This window comes from Pararge aegeria, chromosome 15 (genome assembly GCF_905163445.1).
Source record: "Pararge aegeria chromosome 15, ilParAegt1.1, whole genome shotgun sequence".
NCBI lineage: Eukaryota > Metazoa > Arthropoda > Insecta > Lepidoptera > Nymphalidae > Pararge > Pararge aegeria.
Window position 1 is genome coordinate 14,789,576 of NC_053194.1, and position 27,843 is coordinate 14,817,418.

The window sequence follows — 27,843 nt, forward strand, 5'->3', positions numbered from 1 at the left end:
ACAACCTGCAAGGCAAAGAAGCTTGTCCAGTATTTATTTTAACTTACCTATTATTACATCCTCTCTAGGTCTAATATTGACTCCGGATGTTTCGTCACGGCTTTAAACTATTAGTTTGACGCGCTAAATCACTGGCGTTGTATATCAACTTAGATACTAAAGCGTAAAAAATAGCCTAAAGGGAAGCTTCAAACGGAACGGGCCATCTTAGCCTGATCATTTTTAAGGACACTTGATTTCGACGGTTACCGGTGAATAATGACAAACAGCTATGCTTCATGATAATGTAACTATCTATTAATTATTAATTGCTAAAGCATTCCCCAAACGGCAGCCAAATTGTATCTCCGTCGGGTCGCCCCAGCTGATGAGGTTTTAAATATCGTCATGATCAGAAATACGTAATAAGCGACGCCATTCTTTATATATCATTCTTATACGCAAGCTTTGCGTAAAGATGTAGATTTCATCAGTAGATTACCGGGGATTGCGTCCTAACAGCGACAGTCTCTATATGGGGAACACTCAATGTATTAACTCACTCTAGTTACAAGTACCAGTGAACTGGCGGCAGCTTAATCTCGCAATCTTTTGCTCGAGATAATAAATGAAGTATTTTCCCCTCCTGTTTCTTTAGCTCGATTTTTGTAATTTAATTTACAAGCCCCAAATGATTCCGGAAGATCCAAACCGGTTACCAGACGCCTATTTAAAACAACCATGGAAACCCTACAAAACATATTCTAGTTATAGTGCAGTTTATGCAACCTTCTAAGCAATGGGTGGGGGTCGGCAAACAGCAGGAGTACGAAGCGCCACCGAAAAAATCTGAATGCATAAAATGCCGATGGTACAAACGTAGTCAAATAAAAAGATTATGAGAAACTCTTTAAAAAACTGTTAGAGCGCGAGGAAGCAAGACAGAAAGCTCAATCCGTCCCGCAACTTCAAGAAAATCAAGGTGCCACCCACAAAAAAACTTGTGCGTATCAATGAAAAATCAGCTACGGTTAACGGCTAAGCGAAATGTATGTCTTTTAGAAAATAGTAAGCTTGATATCTTTACTTGCCTAGAGTTCTATTATTAGAGGAATATATAGCTAGGGTTCTGAAGAATATCTAAATGCAAAATCAATACATAATTTCATTAGCCCATCTACTGAAAAAAGAAAAAAAAAGAGCAACTACTGAGTTTCTTGCCGGCTCTACTCGGTAGAATCTGTGGTACCGAACCGGTGGTAGAGTCACACAAACATACATACTTGACGTTTCAAAAGTGCTTATAAAGTAGGCCTACTTGAAATAAATGAATTTGAATTTGAAAAAAAACAAACGATCGATTTATGCGTTCAAATTTAAATCCATAGATCTGGCCAACTACAGGTCGAGGGTCCCCTCCCACAATAAGAAGGGTTTAGGCCGTAATCTACCACGCTGGCCAATTGCGGATTGGCGGACTGCGGATAAAAAAAACACAAATAGTTTAAATTTCTTTGATGTTTCTTGAATGTTGGAAGGATAGGCATCCTCTCTCTAAGACCCGCTTGATTAGTTTATCTTCTGGATCGAATAAAAGTGGTTTCACCATTCAAAATTGTTCTGAATTCTGTGTTGCACCATTGAGTAATAGGTACGTGGGAATATTCCGTTGACACGTATGAATCTACTTTTCTTAACTTAAATACACGCTGCAAAGATTTGGATTGCCCTTCTTGCTTCGCCGCTACGTTTAATATGAATTCTTAAATATTAGAGTGCATGGACTTTCTAGGCCAGGGGGTTCCTTAGGCTGCATTTTTAGTTAAGTACCATCAGTTGCTATTGCAGTCAAGCCATAGTAATTACTGAAAGAAATCAGATGCAGGACTAACATCACATGCAAAATTGAAATCAAGTGACTTCCGTCACTTTATAAGTACGCATCGCGTAGTGCAGGAACTGTGCGCGTGTCGGTCTTTTATCTTCAATAGGGTTGAAATAAGTAAACACTCAAAATGTTTTGAATTCATTTGTATTGAAAAATAAATATGCTTCTTTTCATTTAATATCCTTATGCACCTTGCAATAGTATTTCGTAATTCGGTTACACGTTGTATATTTAAAAATAACTTATCATTTCGATTTCACTGGCTACTATAAAACCGTCTGGGATACAATAATTTATTTTAGGATAAAAGGAGCTTCTTTGAACTAAAACCATTAGAGATAGAAATTCAAATACAATATTAATTGATTTAATGTAGTCTTAAACTATAATCACTTTGAAAGGTCAAGTCAACGACGTCCTATTATAGTATTAAGGACTACGTCAACGATAAAAATTCTTGGCTGTAAATTATTGCTCTAACCAGGTGGCTTCTTTATTAGTTTTAAATGACAATGTGAGATGGTGATAACAAAAAAAAATAACAACCGGTTAAGTTTGTTGTTGGCTTCTTCTTAGACCAGGGCACGTTTGGAACCGTCGTAGCTTCAGTTTTAAGTTAACAAATTTAGTTATCGCCATCAACTCACTTCTTATGTCATATTTTACATGTAATGCAAAAGCGCAAAAGTGCAATCTATGTGCCTATTTGAATAAAGAAATATTTGACTTTGACGTTTGTAGTGGACTCTACCACTGGTTCGGAAGGCGAAATTATTTATAGAACTTATTTATTATTTATTAAGCTCTATTTTATAGACACTAAATTGTTTATCACTTCAGCAATCAAAGGTTTTTTCAATATGGTCTAATATCGCACAAATTCTCCAAATGCTTTTACCGAGCTTGCTGTAAATTTTATTGCTATCTCCATTTGAATAATACTGGTGATAGTTTTCTAAGAAAATCATATTAATAAAGAAGATTTTGAATGAAACTACAGTCATTGTTAATACTTTTATTTATAGGAACTTAAATATAATATTATACATTTCCTTAGCATAAGAATTGAAAATGTCGTATAGATTTCGAAACAATCTAACCTCATACTAAAGTGGACCTTATTCACCTTGTATTAAAGATTAAGTTAATAATATACACTCTTATAGCCAGCGGATCGTTTGTCATATAGAAATTAGTAGTAGGCAGTGGCGTGCACTTCATATTAATAGGCTACCCGCATATAGTCAATATTATTGTCAATATTGATTATAAAATTATTCGCGTTTGTTCGGGGTGCTACAAGGAAGAAGAGGTCTGAACAACCTTTTACTGGTCTACACAGAGCATGGCTCTCCTCTCAGAGTGAAAATGTTTTAGGCCGTAGTCCACCACACAGGCCAAGTGAGGTTTGGTTGATTTCACACGCCTTTGACAACAGTATGGAGAACCGTTTCCCAGCTTTGTAGCTAGATGGCGCTCTATCGATTCGACAGAATTAGAGTCTTGGTTTCGAATCTGTAGACTTAGTACAAGATTTAAGTAGAAGATAGCTCGATCGTGATCGAGGAGTCATTTTCGTGTATGGAAATATTTGAACAGCGGAATAAAATGGATCTTATTTTCATTGTGTTAAAGCTAAAATTTGCCTTCAATTCTTAAAGTTAAGTAAAGGATTTGCTCTAAAAACATTGACATTAAGTCTATTTTGCTTTGAGAGATACAGAGTTAACTCCTCGAAAACGATCCCCTCAATTGTGAGCGAGCAAATCTAGAACACATTGCACCATATTAACTCGACTTAAATGAAATTTTTCATTGGAATATAAGCTTTATATCAAGACACGTTACACGTTTTGAAATGTATAACGGTATAGTCTAATCGTCGAATAATACAGGCACAACAACTTTGAAAGTTTACTTTATGACACATGATATAAAGTTCACATTTCAATGCTTTTAGATAAGTCGAGGCAGTCAAATCTTCTCATCTATAGAATTGGAGTCAACTAACTTCTATAATAACAAAATTAAAAAATTATATAATATTTTACTGCACGGTAAATACAACTGTACCAGGAGAACAGGTACAAACTATAAAATGAAAAGTTTATATTCTTTATAAATATATCAAAAATTGGTAAGCAAACGTGACTCAAACCACATCTCTCTGGTTATCGCAGCCGGATTGCCTTTACCAATGGGGAAGATCACTTATAAGGTAGAGGGCGCTGTGTTTTTTACTCGTTGGCTGTCACCAGTCTGGGGATATGGGTCTCTGGGTATCACTTTATCATATCACCAGCCCACAGTAGTGGACTCCACACGCCTTTGAGAACATTAAGGAGAACTCTCAGGCATGCAGGTTCTTTCGCGATGTTTTCCGCCGAAGCAAGTGATATTTTTAATTTAAAACATAACTTCGAAAAGTTAGAAGTGCTGGAAGCAGTGGTCCTAACCACCGCTTCACTTTGTCTTAAATAAAAAACTTATTAATATGCATGAATCGTTTTTTTATTCCATTATTTATTGTTATGCATCCACTGCTTATAAATGGGAAAGAAACGAAGAGTACCACTTTCAGAGTTCCACTAGGCGGAACTAATTGACAGTGATCTTCCCCAAAGACGGTCAATATGTCCACCAGTGACGAATTATTGTCACGTATATTAATAAGGGATTCGATAAAAAAAAAATATTATGCGATTCGCAATGTCGAAAAACTAAAAAAAAAAGAAAAATAGACGATCACAGTCTATAAACAACATTATTTACCAAAAAATCTAACAATGCTCCGCTCGCTAAGAGTACAAAAGGCACTTTTTGTAGCAATTTTTATAGGGCACTTTTGACTTCTATCAATCAAAAATGTATACAAATATAACATATTTGATAAAGAACTTACAAAATACTTAGGATTTCTTCAATAAAGGTTTATTCAGTAATAAAATAATGACGATAAATGACAGATTACGGAGTAACCTGGAGTCAGATACTTAAAAATATAACAAAACAGATTGTTCTCTGTTAATATTACATTAACACTGTTAATGTAATATCGACTCTAACACAGTGATGATAAGTTTATCATCATCGAAAGGGCTCATTACAGACTTAACTAGCTGGATTAATGACACAGTAACAAATGGCGATTGAATGTATAGAACTGACTCACGAAACGCTGCTTGCACTATTTAACGAGCTGGTGGCGTTACTTACAAGTCGAGCAGCGAAGACAAAACATTATATTATGGTCAAACCGTTAACAAAAAACTGAGATCAAAGACCAAAACAAATGAATCACAAAGTAACATACACTCCACAAAATCAGCATCGACATTCTAGTGGCATTCGTGCATCAGTAGAATATGGTTTATAAGTAAGCATCATATATCATATATTTATTATGGCCTCGCAGTACCTTTTTGCTTGGAGAAAACATAAAGAAGACTGATCCATTTTATCTCTAACTTTTTTTAGATTTTTGTGATCCATGTTACAAAAGTTTCATAGGTTAGGTTTTTAGTAAATAACCTAAGAAAAGGGTTATTAAAAATATCCCCTTTTAAGCTCTTAATAGAGAATTGCAACTCTGTGTAAAAATTTCAAATCGAAATCGACTACTTTCGAGTTTTTCGGAAAGATGATTATTTATAAATATATAGATGTCATAAGTGGCCTACTTAAATGGCTGGAGTTAGTAGTGGCAGTTGGTAGTGGAATGATTAATTTCTCACCGAAAGTTTTATTTCTTGCTATCAAACATGGAAATTACTCAGCTCTTTCTATTTCAACTTTATTCCATAGACCTTAAAGACCAGTTTCGCGAAACTCGAAGTCTCTTTGAACGTTAACTTACTATTGTCGACAACGCACTTATCATCCTATTTTGGTCCTTATTATATGGACCTAAAGATCAGTTTCACGCAACTCGAAATTCGGCACATTCTCTTTTTCAGTGCTCATTTTTTTGCAATCCATACTGACACTTGCGGAAATCGCACACCTCTTCCTATTAGGGCTTATTTCTATATTTACACACTTTATATCCTTTAAAGGCGACCGCACACCTTCCGATATACTCGTGGAATCGACTACCAAATTACTGATTGAAGACGTCAAATCGGACGGTACGTTGCCATCTAGACAGTACATGAGGGAATCCGATATTTTATCAGCCGTATCCGATTTATTTAGTATCGACAAATCGACTGGCGTAGCTGTTAATACTGATCGACTTAAAAGATATTCTTTAAAGGGCTCTGATAGAGATTTAGTTCTTTCATCCATATTGGTCATTGTACATGTTTGTTTTATATTTGGTTGTAAGTTTATATCATCAATACCGCATAATGTTGTGTTTAGATCATCGGCACTGTATTTCTTGTCTTGGCTTATGACAAACCGGGTGATTTCTGACCTGAGCGGACTTATGTCGGAGTGTGACCGGACGTCTACACGGCCCTTTAATTGGAGGGATGCATTCCCTGAATTACTTGATCTGTAAGGAAATCAGAGAATTTTAGTAAAACCATTATTTTACATGCGTTACAATTAACTTAATCCTGGATACAAGTCATGATATGAAAACTAAGCTTAATTTGCTATATTTCGCCAAAAAAGTTGGTATTTATAGCTCACCTTTCACAAGAAAAAGACGACCTCGACATCATGTCGTCATCTGAGGACACGAAATCGCTGTCGTTTTTCGGGGATATGGACTGGTAAATATTCAATTTGGCTGAGACGTCTTTCGTTTCGGCGCTTTCGGGCATAGGCATGTCCCGCTGTTCCGACGTTATGATCAAAGGTTTACGCGACCTTGGAGTCATTATTGATTCCTGGAAAAGCATTTCACGTTAACTCAACAAGTAAATATATAATTCTTCGATAACATTTCCTTCCCAGTACTGAAGGAAGTAGATCTTTGTGAAGCATTATTTTTCGCTAAGCGTAAAATCTGTACATATTTGCTCAACACTGGACTGGGCATCTTCACAATCGGGTGCAAAATTTGGGAGCATCTAACCCCTTTGATATGTTATTACATAGCTCGATGTCTCAGTCACAGATTGTCTATGCTTGCATTTTTGGGAATTCCCAGAAATAATGAATAATAAAAAAACTTGCTATCCTTAAAAAGGTTAAGCGGTATTTCACGCCGGGAGAACTTGTTACACTTTACCAGGCTCAAATCCGGACCAGCATGTAATACTGAAGTGGGAGGGCTCTGTCAAGTACCAGACTATAGCCTTAGACTCGGTAGATCGTCGCGCCAGAAGAATCATCGGCAACGAATTCCTTACTCAGGCGAAACTAACTAACTATAACTAACTAAGCATAATCTATATATATATGTATATATATAAATTATGCTTACGTCATATTTGAACGGACCTATGACTGCAATCTCACCTGGTGGTAAGTGATGATGCAGTCTAAGATGGATTCAGAAATTATAAATTCCCAAATTGTCCTTGCCGGGAATCGAACCCGGGACCTCGAACTTAAAACCACGGCGCTCAACGCTGCGCCATGGAGGTCGTCAATAACGACAGAGGCGTTTCTAAACTGACTAACCTCAATGAAAAGAAAATGCTTGACGTAGAGTCTAATGACCCTTCAATAGATTTAGAATAAACCGGAAAAAAAGCCAACTATAGTACCGTCTTAAAACAGTCTCCGGTCACCATGTCGGAGGAAAAAAGGAATTAAAAAAAAAAGGTCTAATAACCCTATAGCCCTATAACTTTTAAGGGGTTAACCAAACCAAAACAGAAGCTTCAATAGAAGACCTGTCCGGAAAACCTTTTCAGTACTGGAGATCACCTAGTAATAGGTAAAAGAAAATGAACACATAAAGCTTGAATGCGCAATGATGCAAAGTATCAAAGAGTTAAAAATGATAAGCAAAATGAACAAAACCATGCAAACACAGTAGCTAGTTCAGTTGAACAGAAAAACAAAGTAGTTTGGCAGTCACACGCAAGCCTATCCTGAATTGATAAATAACTGTTTATCTTCTATCCAACTATAATATTATAAATGTGAAAGTGTGGATGTTTGTTACTCAATCATCAAATAGATTTGAAACACACCTTTAAATTGAATTTTTTTTTACGAGCTAAGCCGCGGCCAGACTGCTTTTTAATTTGGTATGCATATCACCTATACTATGGAAAAGGTCTTACAAAAATACCGATCCTTTCTATACCGATCTCGCAAAACTTCCCGTGGTTATAATTGAGAAATAAAAAATTGTTAACGTGAAAACTTTAGACCCAATTCTAAAGTCCACGCAGACGAAGTCGCGGGCAGAAGCTAGTAGGTCTATAAGTTGTCCAATGTTTCTGATGCACAGATCATTTCTACTACTGTCAATTTGGCGAATTTGTGTGCAACTGAACTACCTCCATTAAATACAAACCTGCATCGCTTTGGATAACTTCTGCGTGGATTTCGTTATGGGCGACATCGAGGCCCTTCGAAAATTGATCGTGTAAGGCGTGCTACAATCCTCTTCAAAAGCTTCCTCGGAAAATCCTGGCGTACTTGTCAAATAATGCATTTTGAACTCTATTTCATCGGCGCAAGGCTTAGATTTCGTTGGTGTAATCTCTAAACTCTTCTCTCTAAACGATTCGTTTTCAGAATCCTGATCGTCGATGCAGGAAACGCAAGACGTCGGAGTTCCACGTATAGCCGTAGATCGCTTCTGGTACTTTTTGTTAATATTCTGCGTCATTATTTTCGAGCGGAACAATCTAGAACGTTTTCTAGTGTTTTTGGGCGTTTCATCATTCGAATCTAGCACGCTCAAATTCGGTTCCGAAACGAATTTTGGACTTCGTTTCCTGGATTTGTTTAGAGCACCTTCGGATAACGTGCTCTCGTGGCTACAATCAGAATCATAATCATCGTCCAATGATTCCGAGCTGACTATTTTATTCGCCAAATTCTTTAATACAATATTCTTATGGGACACGTCAACTTTGGTATCTTCCGCGAATCTTTTCCCTTTGGACTTCTGAAAAAGGCATGCGTTAGCGACGCGATTCGAAACAGAAAGTTAAAGATAGACAAAGATTGCAATCATTAGATATGGTATAAATGATATCTCAGATTAAAATCCTTGGAAATAAACAGAAGACAAACATTAAGTAATAAAGCCAAACAGTGGTTAGTAGGGCATGCATGGCTTGCTACAATGTATAGAATTGGGTAATCAATATTAAAAATGCATACAATTTGACGGCCAATTGGCGCAGTTGGCAGCGACCCTACTTTCTGAGCCTAAGGCCGTGGGTTCGATTCCCACAACTGGAAAATGTTTGTGTGATGAACATGAATGTTTTTCAGTGTCTGGGTGTTTATATATTCAAATATTCATCAGTCATCTTAGTACCCATAACACAAGCTACGCTTACTTTGGGGCTAGATGGCGATGTGTGTATTGTTGTAGTTTATTGATTCATTTATTCAGAACGTGAATGTGAAAATGTGTGAACTTATTTATTAATGTAAATATTACTCATAATAATTCAGAAAACGAATTCCTAAATTCCATTTGTATTTTGCAAAGGTCAAGATGTTTTAAACCTAACTTATTACGACTTCAAACTAGGTTTATTCAAATCTCAGAACTACTAAGTGTTAAGAAAAAATTATGGTTTTCAATACCAATATTGTAAATGCGGAAGTGTATCTGTTTTTTTGTTTGTTCCGTTTTTACATATGTTCAGCTCAAACAATGCACCTATCTTTATGAGATCATGCACAAATATAGCTCGCATCCGTTAGATCGGCATGTGAGCCAAATCTGGTTCTTGGTATGTAGAGATTAACTCTAATTAGTAAGGATTATTACATTAAACATCATAAAAACATGTAATATAGTAAAACCCACCTCTTCCACTGTATTGATCGACGATCCGGAGCCCTTCTTTGGCGTCTTATTCAGTAGGCCTTTGTTGAAGATGTGCCTCTTGATTGAATCGCCGAAACTTCGAGAGCCGGCTACTTTTCCTGTTCGCTGGATTTGTATTGGAGTTCCTATGACAATATACAATTTTCAACATACACAATCTAGGTATGTAAAAAAGAAAATAAAGAACAAATAAATAGCTGACATTCGCTTACATGATTATGGCTGACCATGATAAAGAGTATGAGTGACCATGATTATGACTGACCGTGACTGTAAATAAATATATTACGTCAATACATACCTCGCCATCTAGCCCCAAAGTAAGCGTAGCTTTTGTTATGAGTACTAAAATAACTATAAAAATTAAGCTTAATTTGCTATAATCCGCGAAAAGCAGGTGAATCTGTATGGTGTAATTTATAATTTCTTCAATCCTTATAATCCACACCAAACATATCTGCGGCAACGTACTCTCTACGCACGTTTCGCTCCGAGACCGGAGCATCCTCAGAAGATGTTGACTTTACAATGAATAATTGTTGAGGCTTAACGATTATTATAAAAGTAACGCCTGCTTCTATCCAACTAAAATAAGTGAAGAAATTTTTTTTAAGAATAATATACATATAGTAATAAAATACTTATAATAGTTATAATATGTATATAAACACTCAGACACTAAAAAACCTTAATGATCATCACACAAACATTTTCCAGTAATCGATTTTCGAACCCACGGCCTTGGACTTAGAAAGCAGTGTCACTGATACTGCGCCGATCGGCCGTCAATGGACTATGACTGTCGTGAATACTATTCACCGTTAACTGAACGTGATTATGAATGACGGACTTACCATATCCGTTCTGTCGATTGAAGTGCTTAACAAGGCGTCTCTTGTGCGCAGAGTCGGGTAGCGCCTGAATGTGCGCGTATAACTGCGCCAGCGCCGTATCGGTGGGATTGCGTGCGTTTTCCGCGCACGTGCGCCTCCGGTCCACAAACGTATATATTGTGTTCGCTGCAGTCCTGAGGAGCCAAAGTGTTCAAATAAATATTATTAACTCTAGAAGTGACCGCAACTATGCCCGAGTGGTCATGGCATAGTGAATTATTATTATACTAGCCATTTACACATGTTACTTATACATGTTACTCTGCATCCTTTCAACTAAAACTTTACGAAAAATCTACTTGATTTGTTGCTTGGTTAATTCTTTAACAACTTTACCTGTGTAATCATAGGTAAATTAATTTTAGAAACGAACCTTACCTGTCAGTAATACTCTCGTCCAGATCAACGTCAGGTGACATGGCGCGTTTTCTCTCTCGCACTGTGAAGTAAGCGGCGGCGTCGGTCGCCAACCGCTCTGGAGCGGCGAACAATACTTTGCCATGGCGGATCATGAAACTTATCACTGGCGAGAGGGCTATCGCGTCCGCGTGAAAAGTTTCCGGTGATAACTGGAAATATTTACTTATTTGGAACTACTTTATTTATGGATTACACAAATTAATCAAAGATGACATTAAACATTATACAATATACATTGTCAAACATACACAATACAGATATGTAAAATAGAAAATAAAGAATCAATAAATAACTGACATTCACTGATCATGATTATGGCTGACCATGATTAAGATTATGAGTGACCATGATTATGACTGACTAACAATTTCTGACCGTGAATATGTACTGTAGTGGTATTCTGCGAATACTGAAATAGGGGTTATTCAATATTCTCAGAGTATCTCAACAATTCATGGAACAATGCTGCCCACCCAATGGATCCCATTGAGAAATGCTGTCCAAGAGCTTGTTGAGTTAAGCCAATGAATGCGGCATAGATGCTTTGTGCAACAGTGCTACAAATAAGGAAAAAATAAACAAACAATTTATTTTTCGTGGACGAAGGTTATTTGCTATTGGAGCATGTATACAACACTGTTGGTTATCAAGATCAGGAGTATCAACATCTCATATAATTTTTTGTTGGTCGCAATCTCGTCTGACCTCCAGGAAGTTGCCTAGTTAAGTTTTGCCAAGTTATTTTAAGAAAACAAGAAAAGGCACACAATTTAAATGCCAGTCACAAGATGGTTACCTATTAAAATGTGCTTAGCCATGAATGTTCGATACGATAAAACGTACCTTTCGTGGGCACAATAAATGCGGAGTGAACATGGTTGCTAACGTGTCGGGAGACATGCGATTACTTGGTTCATTATCAGCTACAAGTCGCAGTAAGCCAAGCAAACGATCCAGAAAGTTCCGGTGCGATGGTGCAAGTAGCAACAACAGCAGCTGCAGAGCAGTCAGTAATTTTGTTTCTGATGACTCAGCATGTGGAGGATACTGTGCTACAAAATAAATTAATTAACATTTTTAATACATTTTCCCAATACCTGTAACCAATAAGTCAGAACTGTGTTAACAAATTTACAATACATTTAAAAGAAACATATAAGTATACAAATAATTATTTGCATAAATTAATTGCTGACTTTTCTACTGTGCAGTTTTGAATTTGAGAAATATTTATAAACTCTCAAAGGTTTTTTATTTCATTTGATTATATTTCACTTGAAATTTTTTGAGAGCTTATTAAGAGCTTATATTAGTTTTACTTTGAGATTCAGTTTTCTAAGAATACATTGAATTTGTTTGCTTTTGTAATGTAATTTTGGTTATAAAAAATATAATACAGTTTTAAAACTAACCTGCCAAAGTGCAGTAAGTTTGATAATACTGATCCATCAGCAAAGGTTGTGGCAACTCCGCCAGGAACCCTTTGAGAACCGAGGCACAATCATGTACGGTGAACTTCCCATCTGTGAGACCTAAGTTTGAGCCAGTGATAAGTAATTGGCGTAACTCTTGCTGTCGACTCAAAGAGCCAGTACGGCGGAAAATGCCTTCTTGAGTAACATCTGGAATTTTAAAAAAAAAATTATCAAATCTGCTACAAATAACTTGCCACCTTGCTGTAAGCAGCAGGTGTAGCCCTGAAACTTTTACTATTGATACACATCAAACTCAAAAATTGCGTAAAGTTTTTTGCATGTTATTGTACAATTAAAGTCAAAGTCAAATATGTCTTTATTCAAGTCACATAGATGCCACTTTTGATGCATACATAGTGTATGCATACAATTAATTTGTAAAAATAATTCATAAAAATATTTTCACTAGTGTTTTACCTACACTGGCAGGAAATATTAAATATAATAATATGTATAGTATATGCAGAATTAATTAATAAATTCAACAACAGGATTAAAAAATATAATTAGAATAATATAAGCACTCATCACACACACACACACACACTCATCTTTATTATTAAAATATTTACAAATTATTAAAATACTGTTATACTCACTTTCAGGTTGAGACAGAAATTCAATCAACTCATAAAGCCTAAGTACTCCATCATCAGTAATTGAGTTTGCCTCTTCGCTTTTCTTTGGATAATTAGCATTATGACAAGTATTTGAACTTGGGGTTTTGGTTTTCTTATGAAAGTTCCATCTGAACTGCTTTGGTTTGTCGGTTGAACACTCAACGCTAAAAATTAGAACACATTAGTAAACCTTATGAAAATTAGGGAACTATTCAATATAAATATAAATGCTTAATCTTCAAGCTTAGCATCACCATGCATACTTCAGTGTGTGTAAAGGTTTCATTGAGTGCCAATTCTGTTGAACATAAATAACTAAACTATATTGACAGATATAAATATAGTGTTTTGTTTTTGTGGTAAAGGCTACACCTAATTTTAAATGTATCAATTTAATTTTGAGATTTATGTACAACCAATCTTTCATGCACTAAGGTTTTTGGAGCTTGTATATACACTTTGGCTCATTAAATGCTCTCTGTCTACCATCTGACATTAAATATATTGCTTCTAATATGATCTGATCTAATGGCAGAAATAGCTTCTACTCTAACAGAGTTCTAAACTCGCTGTGGGCCGCACCCTTATAGTTTCTGGGTAGCAATCAGACAGGCGATTAGTCGTAAATAATATGCCAAACAAAAACAACAAGCCCATCTTCAAGTTTGAAGAAGTATTGCTGTGCCGACCCCACATAACGTGGGATAGGCCCTAATAGAAGACCCTTGTATGAAGTCTACGCACTTTTAACTTTAAGAGTTACACTAAACAATAAGCCAGCTAATCAGTAAATTTGTTTTACTCACTCGTCTGTATTTATATCTACAACGAATGATAAATGCATTCGCACTAATGTAAAGAATTGTTCCAAATTCTCTTTTCTTAACTTTTCTATTAGTTTTAAGTCTGAGGAAGTCATATCGAAAATTTTAAAAAAAAGTTAACAACGTGCACTGTTCATTTTCCATCCATATTGCTAGTTCCTGATTTATGATACTTGGTAAAATAAATAATAATGTATTTTAAAAACTATTTATATTTTCTTTAAATTCTATTTACGAACTAGGAAAACTTTAAAACATATTCTTCTTGTTTTCATTTTTCAAATTAAATTAAAATGTCAATTGTCAAAAGTCAAAACATAACGATTAACGGTTCCTGACGTTCAGAAACAGTTATCCGCAAGCAACTAGCCAAAGAAGATACGAATGCTACGAAAGATATAATACAGACGAAATTTTTGATCATAAAACTAATTTTACACTGAATGACACTAAAAAAGATAGGAAATACTAAAAGGATTGTGAAAAAGTAGTGTAGGATTAACGCCGCTAAAGCTGTGTAGTAGGGCTAAGGTCTTTTTAACTTCCATACTGAGTTCAGAAACAGAATTTTTCGGGGCATCAGAAATAGTTTGAGTATTTCTAATCAGATTTTAGTTTTAAATGATGACTGAATAAGAAAGTTCGAAGTGAACAAATGTTAGGTTCATGAGATAAAGTTGTACCCAAAATTTAAATCTTTATTTCCTTACCATAATTATTTATTTTAAAAAAGATATATCAATAGGTTAATATTAAAGTATTTACTTAACAATTAAAACATATCATCATGTCCTAAGTCAGCTAATAAATTTAGACCTCTATCTTTAAGGGCCTTCGATAATAATTTCTGTTGTTCTATTTTGGCATCTTGTTCTCTTCTTTGTGCATCTAGTATGTCATCTACTGATACTTCAGTCAAGGGCAAATTGTCTTCTTTGTCTTTATCCTGAAATAAAAACAATAAAGATGAGTACAAGCTCCCTTACACCTGATATCTTTTGTATGGAAAATGGCTAATAAACCAGCTATTTAAAAGAAAGTAATTCCTGTATCACTGGATAGATAATATACTCATTGTAACACAAAGGTAAAACCCATCATGGTTAAACACTAGACTAAAGGAATTATGCTATATGTACAACATATTAAAATGTGAGATGGTTGGTAGGTCAGGCTCCTCAATAAATTACAAAAACTAATTACCACAATAATAATATACATTCATATACAAATACTTACTAAAATAAACAGGTTGGCAAAAAAGGAAGGTATTTGAACCAGGAAATAAAAATACCAAGAATTGAATAATATTGGTAGCTGCTAGTATAAATTTTAACGTTGGATTTGTTTTAAACTTTAAGTGTTCTAACAAGCTATATTTTCAGATAACATAAAGTTTGTGTGACTAGATTAATTTTTATGATACTTAAATTCCTACTTTCTGTAATTTATGTTATAGTTCCATTAATATTTATATTCTGTGTGTATCCCTCTCTTACATTTGTGTTCTTTCTCTTGTGTTTAGATCAAATAGAGGAACAGTGTCCTCAAATTGTTTTATATGTAACACAAAGCATAAGAGAAAAATAAACACATTGACTTTTCTGCTATGCTGATGTTGGTGGAATTAATGTGGTCTAAACTATAGAACAAAGGGCCATAAAGAAGGAAACAAAAGAAGTCTGCACTAAAGCTTGCTGACACAAAGGCAATAAACTTACAATTTCTCCCAAAAGCACAACATTTTCGCCTCGAACAATGAAAATTCCTCGTGGTATATCACCATACTCCCGACCAACATGTATCCTCTCTATAGTTCTGTGTAGAACTAAGTTAGCAAACTGGTCCACGCACCGCAAGTAACCGATCAATGTTCTTCCATCTCGTAGCAACACCATAAGTTTCTCTTTATGAAAACAAGGTAAAATAAATTGAGTAGAAACAACAATAAAGCTATGCAAATAACATAAAAAGGTGGCAGAAATGACTTTGTAGACTAAAGCAAGAGATAGATCATGAAACATTTGGAGAGGCCTTTGATGCAGAGAGACGTTGAAGAAACCTGTGTCAAACAAACTTTATGTTTACCAAAATCACTTTGGTAGTACTAAGTACAAATAAGATGAAATGTTACATACAGGGTTGTTAGTAAAGCGTTTATTATAATGATATTATTAATATAATTTAAACGTACTGTCCAGTTCATCCAGTAAATGGGCAGTCCCTTCAAGTGGGTTTAAGTTATTAGACATTTTCGTGTATTGTTGATTTGTTTTTACGAGGGACTAATTAGTTAGAAATTCAGAGTTTGCATAAAAAAATATTAAGGGTACAGCGAACAATATATTCTCATATGAAGTGAGGAAAGAAATGGTAATGTATGTAGATACTTTATGTTTTTAAAAATTACAGTAGTAGGCCAGGTAGGTAGAAAGAAACATCAGAGACAGACGTCAGACAGTACACAGAATATTTACTCTACAGACAAGATTACACCACAGATATTAAGTTCAAATCTAAGAACAAAAATCAGGACTAAAATAAAACGAAGTTCAACTAATACTAGCAATTTAAAGGGGAAATATCGCCAGCATTTTGGGTACCATGCCCATAAGTGAACCGTTAGACGGCTTATATTTATTGTAAATACCTATTAATTTTAGTTTGTAATTATTATTTCCCTAGAAAAATAAATTTTTCGTTGTTTTATTAATAAAGAATACTACAACTTATAATTTAAATTGATCAGTAAAGGATAGTGTTAGTAAAACAAAAAATGTTTTTTTTATTAATCAAACGTAAAAATACAAGTACGTGGTGTTAGAGATTAGTTGTGTTGAGATAATATCTCAACACAACTAATCTCTAACGATATATACGAACGATTTTGTATTATGATATTATCATAATACAAAATTTTAAAAGCAATTGCGAAACTGGTCAAATTACAACCGACACGTCGTCGTTCAGTATATTTGATTGTATCGCATGTAGTCGTTTACGATGAAGGGTGCTAAAAAGTGGAAATCTTTAAGAAAAACGAGAAATGAACTAGTCTATAAAAGTGTAGAGCCATTAGCTAAAGTCTTTTGTGACGTTGAGGTCTGTAATTTGGAAACATTTTCTAATAATTTTCGAGATGGCGGTCCTAGGTTATAAAAATGTCGGTTTATCGTTTATTTGTTATGAAGATATAATATTTAGTCATTGTTCTAATTAGGTATTCAAGTTTATCTTTCTGTGGTTTTTTGTCAATTCTGTGTGCACCACAGAGCACAATGTACAAATATGACATGTCTGATGACAAAAAAATAGTAGGTATTTCTAAATCTATGAATCAATAATTAATATTGTCAAAGAGGTTCGGCGGGAAACTTCGTACATGGCGGACGCGGTTTTTTCAAATTTTTCTTTGATTTTATTGTAAACTCGTCTTGAAAAGGATTTGGTGTTGTTTATATTGAACTGTAACTTGGCCTGTCAATTTGTGCACACGTGTTAGTGAGATTCCGGTGTAATTTCGGTGTTTTATGTGAATTTACACAGCAGCAGAAATAGTTGTCATTGGTGATATTCGTATAAATCTAACCGTATTTGGTGTTGGTTAAATATTTATTATGTGTCTGTAGTTATAGTGTTTCCAGTAAAATGGATCTAGATACACCTCCTGAGCCGCCCGACCCGGGGGCATCAGCCTCGTCTCGCAAACGACAAGGAGAGGATACCAACGTATATGCGGCCAAAAAAACTATAACTGATCCTACTCAGGTAAACCCATCCGTTCAAAGCCTTTACATACATCCTTCCTTCACCGAAGGCGCCAAGTCATACTCTGACGATGATAATGGGCCTTTTATCGTCCAAGTCTCACGGGAAGTGGAGGACCCTTCCTCTGGAGCGTCATTACGGGCTATAAATTTCGGTCAATTCTTGCACAAACACAAAATTGGTTCAATTATCCACGACGGCGTCAAAAATATAGGCCGCAACAAAATTACTGTAGAGTTTACTTCTGCCCAAGCTGCCAACAACTTTCTGGTTAGTCCAGTTTTAAAGTTATGCAAATATAGAGCTATAATTCCCACATACAACATAACCAGAATGGGGCTGGTGAAAGGAGTTCCCGTGGACTGGTCGATGGACGAGCTTGTTGATTCGCTAGAGCTCCCGCCTGGCTGTGGTGAGGTTCTGAAATCAAGGCGACTGAACAGAAAATCTGTCACAGAGGGTGTCATCACTTGGGTGCCTACCCAATCTGTTGTCCTAACCTTCAGGGGGCAAATGCTTCCTGCTAAGGTATATTCATACCACACCTCACTGCCAGTTGAAACATATAAACTTCCAACAATACAGTGCCAGAACTGCTGCCGTTTTGGCCACATTAAAACAATCTGCAGATCTAAGCCCAGATGCTACAGATGTGCTCAGCCCCATACAGGTGACTCATGTTTGGTCATCAAGGAATTATCTACATGTTTACACTGCTCTGGTAGTCATTTTGCTACTGATAAAGACTGCCCAGAATTCTCCAGGCAGCAATCTATTAAAATGGTCATGTCTCAGAATAATAAATCTTACATTGAAGCATCATCTCAGTTTCCTCCTGTCCGCAGGTCCTATGCTGAGATAACAAAAGAAATGTTTACTCCTACTAATGTAACTTCCACCAAAACCTCCTACCGGCAAACAGTTTTCCGCTCTCCTCGTCCCCGAGCTCCTCTAGCAAAGGGCTACGACAAAAAAGCTGTTCAGACTATTGTCGGTGATTACTCCTCATCCCTTCCTAATGGATGCGCTCTCAACAACAATGTTGAGAACCCTCCCTCCCAAGGTAAAATGCTTGAGTTTATCTCCGAATTTCTACTTAGTATTGTCGCTCCATGTAGTGAAATTCCCTTACCGCCCAACGTTGCCAAAAACTTAAGCCAACTTTTTAAACTACTCCAAAATGGGCCCAATAACCCTGCTACAGTGGAACTGTAAAAGTTTACGTCCCAAGAAACATGAGTTAATCTCTCTGATTAACCTTCATAATCCCACCATTCTTGCCATCTCGGAGACATGGTTGAGGCCTGGTTCGCGATTACGGGTGCCGGGCTTCTCCTGTTTGAGGGATGACAGGAGTGATGGGTATGCAGGCAGTGCTGTATTTCTACGGCACTCCCTCCCCTACACCCAAATCGCTCTTCCTTCCCACAGTCAACAGATCAATGCTGTTGCTGTCCGTACCCTAGACATATCTTTTGTATCTCTGTATATTCCTCATCCCTCATCTTCTATTATTCCCGAATTACAAGCAATCTTGTCGTCCCTTCCCAGCCCTATCATAGCCATGGGTGATTTTAACACCCACCACACGATGTGGGGGTGCCATGCTAGTGACGGGTTTTCTCCATTGCTGATTGATTTACTTGATGATGTCAGTCTTTGCATCCTCAATGACGGTTCTCCTACTCGAAGGGTATACCCCAATCAGAACCCTAAATCAGCGGTTGATCTCACCCTATGTTCGGCTAACCTAGCATCGCGCCTGACTTGGAACGTGCTACAGTCAACCTGTGGCAGTGATCATTTTCCTATAATTGTTACATTAAATAATAAATCCTTACCTACCCCTAACTATGATCCCCTTTTAAAGTATAAACTTAAAAAAGCAAATTGGGAAGATTATGCCCTATCCGTTGATTGCATTGTAGACACTCTGCCCGATTTGGAAAGTGATGGAAACATTCTGGTATGCTATGATCTCTTTTTAAAATCTCTTATATCTTCGGCCGATTCCCATATTCCAAAAAAACACCCTGTGAAAAATCCGCTGCTTTCCTCTCCTTGGTGGGATGATGAATGCAGCGATTTATTTGGTAAAAGATCTGCTGCAGAAGAATTATACTCAGCCTGCATGACTCAGGATAACTTTAATAGTTACCAAAAACTAGATGCTAAAATTAAAAGATTAGTCTTCAAAAAGAAAAGAGCAAGTTGGACGCAGTTCTGTGAATCGCTTAGCCCTCGTTCACCCTCCACCATTGTGTGGGAAAATATGAGGAGATTCCGTCGCTCCCTGAGCCACGTTGATCCTTCCTCAAATAATCCTTCTGACTGGCTTAACAACTTTGCAGACAAATTAGCTCCACCTTATGTTGCCTATGTGGACTCATTTCTAACTACTACGCCAGCTCCAGGTACGGATGAAATGGATGCCCCCTTTTCCTTTTCTGAGCTTCAAATTGCTCTCAATGGTCTAAAAGATACAGCTCCAGGGGAAGATGGCGTTCCATATTCTTTCCTGGCTAACTTAAATGACAAAGCTAAAATTTATTACCTTAAAATAATCAATAAATGTTTGGAAACTGGTTCTATCCCAAACTCCTGGAAATCTCAAATTGTTATTCCTATCCTTAAACCTTATAAAAATCCCCTTAATTCAAATTCATATAGACCCATAGCTTTGTCATCTACTTTAGCTAAAGTTACAGAACATCTCCTTAAAAACCGACTGGAATGGTTAATGGAAAGTAGAAATATTCTCCCCTCCTCCCAATTTGGGTTTCGGAAGGGTATGAGTACAACAGACAGTCTCAGTGTATTAACAACAGATATTAGATTAGCCTTTACAAAAGGAGAGTACCTTGTGGGTGCTTTTCTTGATATTGCTTCTGCATATGATAATGTCCTACTTCCGGTGCTCAGGCAGAAACTACTTAAGCTGAGTGTTCCCTCGAGGATGGTTCATTTCATATGTAATCTGCTGTTTTGCAGATATGTTCTGGTAAAGCATCAGAATAATTCTCTTCCCCCCAGATTGATCTGGAAAGGCCTCCCTCAAGGCTCTGTTCTCAGTCCTCTGCTCTATAGCATATATACCCACGACCTCGAATTGTCTGTTTCTAGTTTTTGTACCATTTTACAATATGCTGATGATATTGTCCTCTATCACAGCTCAGGCAGTATAGAGGAAGTATCCTGTCGTATCAATTCTGCTTTGTATTATCTAGGCCAGTGGCTGTCTGACCATGGCTTGTCCCTATCAGTGAGAAAATGTCAGGCAGTGGTATTTACAAGGAAGAGATACCTCCCGAACCTCAACATCTCATTTGAAGGTCAAGCAATCAACCTTGCAGTTAAAGCTAAATTTTTAGGTGTTTATTTAGACACACGACTGAATGGAATTGCTCATTCTGAACACATTATCAAAAAATGTGAAAAAGGCATCAATGTACTACGAGCAATAGCGGGAGTTTGGTGGGGTGCTCACCCCTATACTTTAAAATTATTATATAATGCCTTAGTACGTAGCCACATGGATTACTGTATGTTTGTTTTAGAGCCTTTTAATAAATCAGCTGCTGAAAAGTTAAACAAAATTCAGTATAGATGCCTTAGAATTATTCTAGGTGCAATGAAATCCTCCCCCACTAATGCTTTGCAGGTAGAATGCGTTGACCCTCCTCTATCCATCCGTCGACAATATCTATGTGACCGCTTTATCAGCAAGATGTTACAGCTGTCATCCCATCCTCTTTGGCACCGACTAAGCCAACTATCACACGCACCTTGCTCCCGTAACTCGTCTTCCTACTTGCTAGATAGTTTCCTAAAGTATACCAGCCTTCCTAATCCCCTGACATCTTTCACAATCAACCCACTATATTCAACCCCATTTAAAGCATTAATATACAACCCTTCCATCATCACAGATCTAGGTCTGAGTAAAGGATCCCCAGATACCAATATCAAACTACAAAAGCATATTAGTCAAAATTGGTCAAAACATCTTATTATATATACTGATGCTTCAAAGCTGTCTCCAGAAGGTTGTGTTGGTGCTGCATGTTGGGTTCCTGTTTACAGAATTGTTTTAAAATTTAAATGCCCTCCCGAGTCTTCTGTGTTTACCGGAGAGGCCATTGCTCTTTTGGAAGCAATCCTGTTTGCACTGTCCCATAACGTACAACAGACGGTTATTCTGACTGACTCTTTAAGCTGTTTAATGTCTATTAAAGAAAACCCCTTTCGCAGCAAATCACGATTTCCCATTATCTTAAAAATCCGGAAGGCTCTGCTCTCTTGCAATCAAAAAGGACTATTCATCTTACTGGTTTGGATTCCAAGCCACTCAGGTATTCCAGGAAACGAGACTGCTGACTCATGTGCCAAAACAGCTGTTGAGTCAGGTTCTCTAGATCATTTTAAAAATTCATCGCAGGACCTATGTACTCTTGCCAAAACATATATGGAAACAGCCTGGAAAATTTTTTGGAATGATTCCAAATTGGTTAAGGGTAAGTTTTACGCTACCATCCAACAAAACATACCAAGACAACCCTGGTTTTGTCACTCTCGGAGTACAAATCGCTGGACTTCATCCACAATTTCCCGATTGCGTCTTGGTCATGCTAGCACACCTGTACATCTGGCCAAACTCCGGATAAGGGACAACTCCATCTGTGAGTGTGGCTTGGATGAGGGCACTATAACTCATATTATTTTTAACTGTCCCAAACTTACCTATCCCCTCTATGACGTTCTTCCTCCCAAAGTCCCCCGTCCTTTGAGTGTTAAATGTTTTTTAATGTTTGTTTTCAGTCCTTATTGTAGATTTTTGTGTAAATATATAGTAAGTAATAAAATTAAAGTATAATGTACAAAAAATATCCGTGTTAGATATATATGCATGTGTTGTGTTAGATATATATGCATGTGTTGTCTGTGCTGCCTTAGGTTAAAGAGCTAACTAGCTAATAACAACTATTTCTTGGTACAAATTCAAAATTAACTTTTCATTAGTTTCACCGATCAATCTCCTTCGTGCCTTCTTCATCTACAAGACATTGGCGAAGTACCTTGTGCCCAGTTGGCACAGACAAAAGCCATAAACAAGAATTGAATTGAATTGAATATTGTCAAATTCTCTTTCGTACATAGGAACTGCGAAATGTGAAATACTACTAAAGGCTCGAAATATCTTGGATTTATATCATTCCACAACCCACACAAGTGCAGTGATATGATTATAGACTCTTTACAAATATATTAAGTTGATATAAATCCCCACGATGGATCAAGACGATGAAATAAAATCTGGTTGTTTATTATTTCCTCCAGCCGGAGGGAACATGTTCAGTAAATTCCCTAAAAAGGTACATTTCTACATTTTATACTAAAATTTACTCCTTTAAGTGATCATTTGTTTTGAGTTAACTTGCTGATTACATTCACAATTTAAATTGAAAATGAGTCTGGGAATGCATCAGTCGGTGCCATATTATTGCATGAATAGGTAACAGTACCTGTTCACAATAATATGCAGGTTGCGTGTACACTATTAATTCTATATAAGTTGACTTACATACTTACCAGTTTAAGTAATTTTTAACAATATGCAATTTACAAGACCTTTTTCTAGTTAGTAATTAATGGTATTTTTCTTTTTATTAGCCTGTAAATTATTGTGTTAGCTAATATGGTTAGTTATTAGCTGTTTCTATACCCTATGCTAACATATGATTAATTGAAATTCTAATTCAGCAATTGAATTAAGTACGATTTAAAAATCATTCTGTCCTCTTGATTTACCAACATGGTAGACTAACAATGTGCTGGTTTGAATTCTGTGTTAGAAGAGGAAAAATAATTGCAAGTATCCTGGTAAAAAATTATCAGTATCAATGCAGTTTTAAGAGATTCAGAGTTAAATGTTGTTTACCAACTCAGTGGAGAATTGTCATGGGTCCTTTCCTTTAGTCTCTCTCTCGTATGAGATTGGAGGCCTGCAGTTGGACAGTATATATTGAGATATATGATATTTTATGTGTATATTGAGATGGGTTTTACCTGTATTAAACAATTATTAATATTATTATATGCTCTCAGCATATAATAATATTAATAATTGTGACTGTGTTGACTTACAAATACAAAAGATAGAGAGAACAAACTTTAAAAAGCAATACATTTACACAACTACATTTAAGAACTCTAAGAATGCTAAAAATGTTTTTCATTGCCAAACTTTTACAATTACTTTAGTTGGTTATTCATTCTTCACATCTTAGTATATAGGGCAAAATGTTTATAAAATAGCACATTGCAGAATTGGATGGATCAATTCATCACTGTAGTTAGTGAGTTGTTTTGTTATGTAGATAATATTAAAAATTGTCTATGGTTGCAACTGTGTACAGTTAATAGTTATGAAACTTCACAATCTTTATTGTATACTTAACAAATTACTTACAAATACCTAAAATGTATTACCTTCAATATCACTTTCACTGTTGATATCCTTTTTAATCAACATCAAAAATGAAGGAGGTTCTCAATTCGTCAGAATCTATTTTTTCAAACACATAATCTTAAGGAATATTGTGCAAATTGTGTACTGTCAATTTTAATTTAGATATGTAGAGAACTAATATATCCTCTATTTATTTACAGAAAAATTGGCAGCAAAAGTACTGTATACTCTTCAACGCTAGTATACAAGGTATTGAAAGACTAGAGATATATGACAATAAAGAAGATGTTACTTCTGGGGCCATCCCAAAAGTTATAACACTTGAAAATTGTATAAAAATAACACATTCTAGTCCAAACATGATAACTATTCTGGCTAAGTCTAATACTCAACAAATAAGTACTCAGTCTGAGTCAGAAACTCTAGAATGGGTGACAGCTCTCCAGTCTGTAGCATTTAAGGGAAGAGACTCCAGTCCCATCAGTTGTGATGAAGACAATGATCTATACTGTTCATCTGGAGAGGGAGTTTTTTCTGTAAAAATGTGCACCTCGGAAGCTTCAACTAGATGTGGATTCGAACCTATTCGGTACCTCCTGTTGTTGACTGCTACAGCAATTGAACTGAGAGATGTCAATGACAACAAATTATATGCCACATGGCCATACAGATACATAAGACGTTATGGTTACAGACAGGGTAAATTTACTTTTGAGGCAGGCAGAAAATGTGATACGGGAGAGGGAATCTTCCACCTTGAGCATCCCAATCAGTCAGAAATATTCAAATGTTTGTCTTTAAAAATGAAAACAATGAAACAAATGATTGGAAATGATAACCTTAACAGTCCAGAACATGCAGAGTTCAATATTCAGCCTAATGCTAATCTCTTTCCTGGATCAAGGAGTCCACTAGTGGCAGCCAAACCTGATGATCTGAACTTAAGTTCTCTTTCTTTTAAAACAGCCTCAGTATCTAGCCACCAGACTACTAGTACAGATAGAGATAATGTACCACTTCTAATGCCTAAGCCAGCTCTGAAGCCCAAACCCCAGAAACCTCCTCGCAAAATCATTAGCCTCCATAAACCTGTAAGCAAAGATCTCTCTAGTTCAACAGATGAAAGTGTTGATTTTGGTAGGTATAAAAAGCTTGATAATTATGAACCAATTGAGCAAATAAAACGTGACCATAGTCCCCCTTCAGTGCCATACGATAAAGTTGAAGTAAGAAGTGAAGCTTGGAAGACTTTGGGTATTGATGACCCTGACCATATTGAGTACACCCCTAATTTGGGTGATAATCCCAACTGCATGAAACTAATATCAAGATCACAGGATAATTTAAACATAACAGGGCCTGATGCATCAAGGATTATCCTTTTACCCAGTCCTGTAGTCGACCCAGAAGATGAGAACTATGACAGATTACAATATTTTGGGTCCACAAGCAAATTGAATAAGTCTTCAAAGTACAAGAAAATCGAAGCCCGACCCAACACATTAGCTCTTGGTGAGCCTAAGAATAAAGACACATGGAATGATTATGATGAAGTTGAAAATGTTATGCAAACCGCCAGGTTGGCAGATGACTCTCATTTAGGATATGGCATGATAAGGAAACCTAACACACCTGGCCCACAGGTGCCCACTGCAGCTCAAGCTCAGGCACTTCAAAACCAAGTGGGGTTGGTAGATATTACCCATAATACTTGCAATGGTACAGATTATGCAATTGTAAGCCGTCCAAAAAGAGTCTAATCTAATCTAATAGTAGTTGTTCTGTTCCACCTATGCTTTAATGAAATTCCCAAGTACTTTTTTAAAATTTATATTTTTATTGAAGATCCTGCAGGATAAAATCTGCATCTTTTACACTACAGCACTTAGATTATTAATCAAGGTGCAGAGCACTAGCTGCAAGAGACATGCAGGTTCAAATTCCAACAATTCTGTAATTTTGGTGCATATTTATAAATGTATGTATGTGTAATCAAATATACATATGTTTATAATAAGATTAGATTTAAAGACTGAAAGAGAGATTCAATGAAAGTGTTCACTATTTTAACCAATATTACGAGAACTTTTTTGTGAATCACCTAAAATATTATGAATGTGAGCAACATTTTGTAGCATAAATATTTTTTTATTAAAACAAGAATAAGTATACTGCCAAGTTAAATAAAAACACAAAAAAGGCAGACGACGCGACGTCCACAGTTCCATGTTATAGTTACATTCCCAAGTATAGAAATTATACTATACTTATCACTCTTGTGTTATACTTACTTGCGATTTTCGCTAATTTACTTTCAGTTATTGTTTCAGATAAAGTAGTGTCTGTTTTGCAGAATAAATAAATAAATCATTATATTACCTCAAATTATATTTGGAAAGTTAATCAGACATGATTACTAAACCAGCAGTGTTTCCCAAACAGAGAACATATCTGAGAAAATGTATTTCAGGCTAAGTATTTTATCTAAATCAATATAAAAAAATATTGTATTAATGTTTATAATGATTGTTAAAACAACTTTAAAGTATTATTAATACCTAAAATTTAAGACTTGTCTTAGCATTCCCATTTTGATGTTTATTTTGTATATTATGTTGAAGATCTGTATGATGTAAGTGATTAGTATTATAATGTATTTTATACACAATTTATAGAGATTAATTCAATAATATTTAATTTACATGTGATTAAATAGTGCCTTATATTTACTGAAGTATGTGTCAAATATTCAAAGTAGTTTTATGATGACTTAAAATTATGTCAAATTTTGTGTACTAAATGATAGTCAATATGTTTGATTACCTGAAGCATAAGTTAAACTATACGCTAACTACAAGGAGTAATTAAAGAACATACACAGGATTCAACTGGAGGTCAGAAATAGTTCAATTTGATTGCCTAGGGTGGTAATGTCCATATATTTTGCAGTAGAAATCATCCAATCCTTGCCTTAATGAAATTGAGTTTCGCCAGTGCGAAATTTCTGCCATTCATTCATACAGTGTACAACATGCATGTAAGTTGTCTTAAAACAGTTATTTAGGGCAAGTCTAAATATCCATTCGGATTTCAAAACAAGTACTACACATGAATATAGATTTAAATATACTTATAATTAATTATTTAGGTAGTTATTCTCTATGAAGTTTACCATATGGTGCCAATTTAAGTACAATAAATAATTATTTTATACAGCACAAATCTGTCTTTATGCAAATGAACGTTATGTATGTACACTTCCATATTTAAGTGTATAAAATTGCTCTGTTACTTATATTCTAAATAGTCTGCTCATATTATTTTAGTAGAGGAGCCATATAAAAAAATAAAGCCATGTAATCCTTTGCTTGATGTTTTATTTTTAACAGTAGTAGCATGAAGTAAGAGACTGTAACCCAAATAGTTTTATTTGCAGAATTTTCAAATCCAGTTAATAAACTAATAGCTGCCAGCCACACTCTCACAGAATTAATTCCTTGTTTGCCTTGTTTTAGAGATTTAAAGATTGTACAACATTCAATTTAAGCCTATTGGTAAGTTAGTTTAGATTATTATTTCCTGT

At 35.7% G+C, this 27,843-nt stretch overlaps 3 protein-coding genes across 3 annotated transcripts; 1 reads left to right on the top strand and 2 right to left on the bottom strand.

Moving 5' to 3' along the window:
• Positions 1-5,581: 5,581 nt before the first annotated feature.
• LOC120630068 lies at positions 5,582-14,280 on the bottom strand. Its single transcript, XM_039899205.1, has 10 exons — positions 14,006-14,280; positions 13,179-13,363; positions 12,517-12,726; positions 11,948-12,156; positions 11,063-11,253; positions 10,646-10,818; positions 9,771-9,916; positions 8,292-8,891; positions 6,506-6,705; positions 5,582-6,365 (listed from the first exon to the last, which is right to left on the bottom strand). The coding sequence occupies exons 1-10, from the start codon at positions 14,116-14,118 to the stop codon at positions 5,774-5,776; spliced, it is 2,619 nt and encodes an 872-aa protein (XP_039755139.1). The 5' UTR covers positions 14,119-14,280; the 3' UTR covers positions 5,582-5,773.
• A 460-nt stretch (positions 14,281-14,740) lies between these two features.
• Positions 14,741-16,474, bottom strand: LOC120629854 (U6 snRNA-associated Sm-like protein LSm1). Its single transcript, XM_039898923.1, has 3 exons — positions 16,218-16,474; positions 15,745-15,929; positions 14,741-14,969 (listed from the first exon to the last, which is right to left on the bottom strand). The coding sequence occupies exons 1-3, from the start codon at positions 16,273-16,275 to the stop codon at positions 14,796-14,798; spliced, it is 417 nt and encodes a 138-aa protein (XP_039754857.1). The 5' UTR covers positions 16,276-16,474; the 3' UTR covers positions 14,741-14,795.
• Positions 16,475-22,920: 6,446 nt separating this feature from the next.
• Positions 22,921-27,626, top strand: LOC120629746 (docking protein 3). Its single transcript, XM_039898766.1, has 2 exons — positions 22,921-23,163; positions 24,461-27,626. The coding sequence occupies exons 1-2, from the start codon at positions 23,080-23,082 to the stop codon at positions 26,018-26,020; spliced, it is 1,644 nt and encodes a 547-aa protein (XP_039754700.1). The 5' UTR covers positions 22,921-23,079; the 3' UTR covers positions 26,021-27,626.
• The last annotated feature ends 217 nt before the right edge of the window (positions 27,627-27,843 follow it).

Coding starts and splice junctions, on each gene's coding strand:
- LOC120630068 (XM_039899205.1), bottom strand. CDS start 14,118: ATGACTTCCTCAGACTTAAAACTAATAGAAAAGTTAAGAAAAGAGAAT. Junction 12,157..12,516: donor AACTTACTGCACTTTGGCAG/GTTAGTTTTAAA, acceptor TTTATTTTGTAG/CACAGTATCCTCCACATGCT. Junction 9,917..10,645: donor CAATCGACAGAACGGATATG/GTAAGTCCGTCA, acceptor ATATTGTCATAG/GAACTCCAATACAAATCCAG.
- LOC120629854 (XM_039898923.1), bottom strand. CDS start 16,275: ATGTCTAATAACTTAAACCCACTTGAAGGGACTGCCCATTTACTGGAT. Junction 15,930..16,217: donor TTTACTGGATGAACTGGACA/GTACGTTTAAAT, acceptor GTTTTCATAAAG/AGAAACTTATGGTGTTGCTA. Junction 14,970..15,744: donor TTGTGCTTTTGGGAGAAATT/GTAAGTTTATTG, acceptor TTTTTATTTCAG/GATAAAGACAAAGAAGACAA.
- LOC120629746 (XM_039898766.1), top strand. CDS start 23,080: ATGGATCAAGACGATGAAATAAAATCTGGTTGTTTATTATTTCCTCCA. Junction 23,164..24,460: donor TCAGTAAATTCCCTAAAAAG/GTACATTTCTAC, acceptor ATTTATTTACAG/AAAAATTGGCAGCAAAAGTA.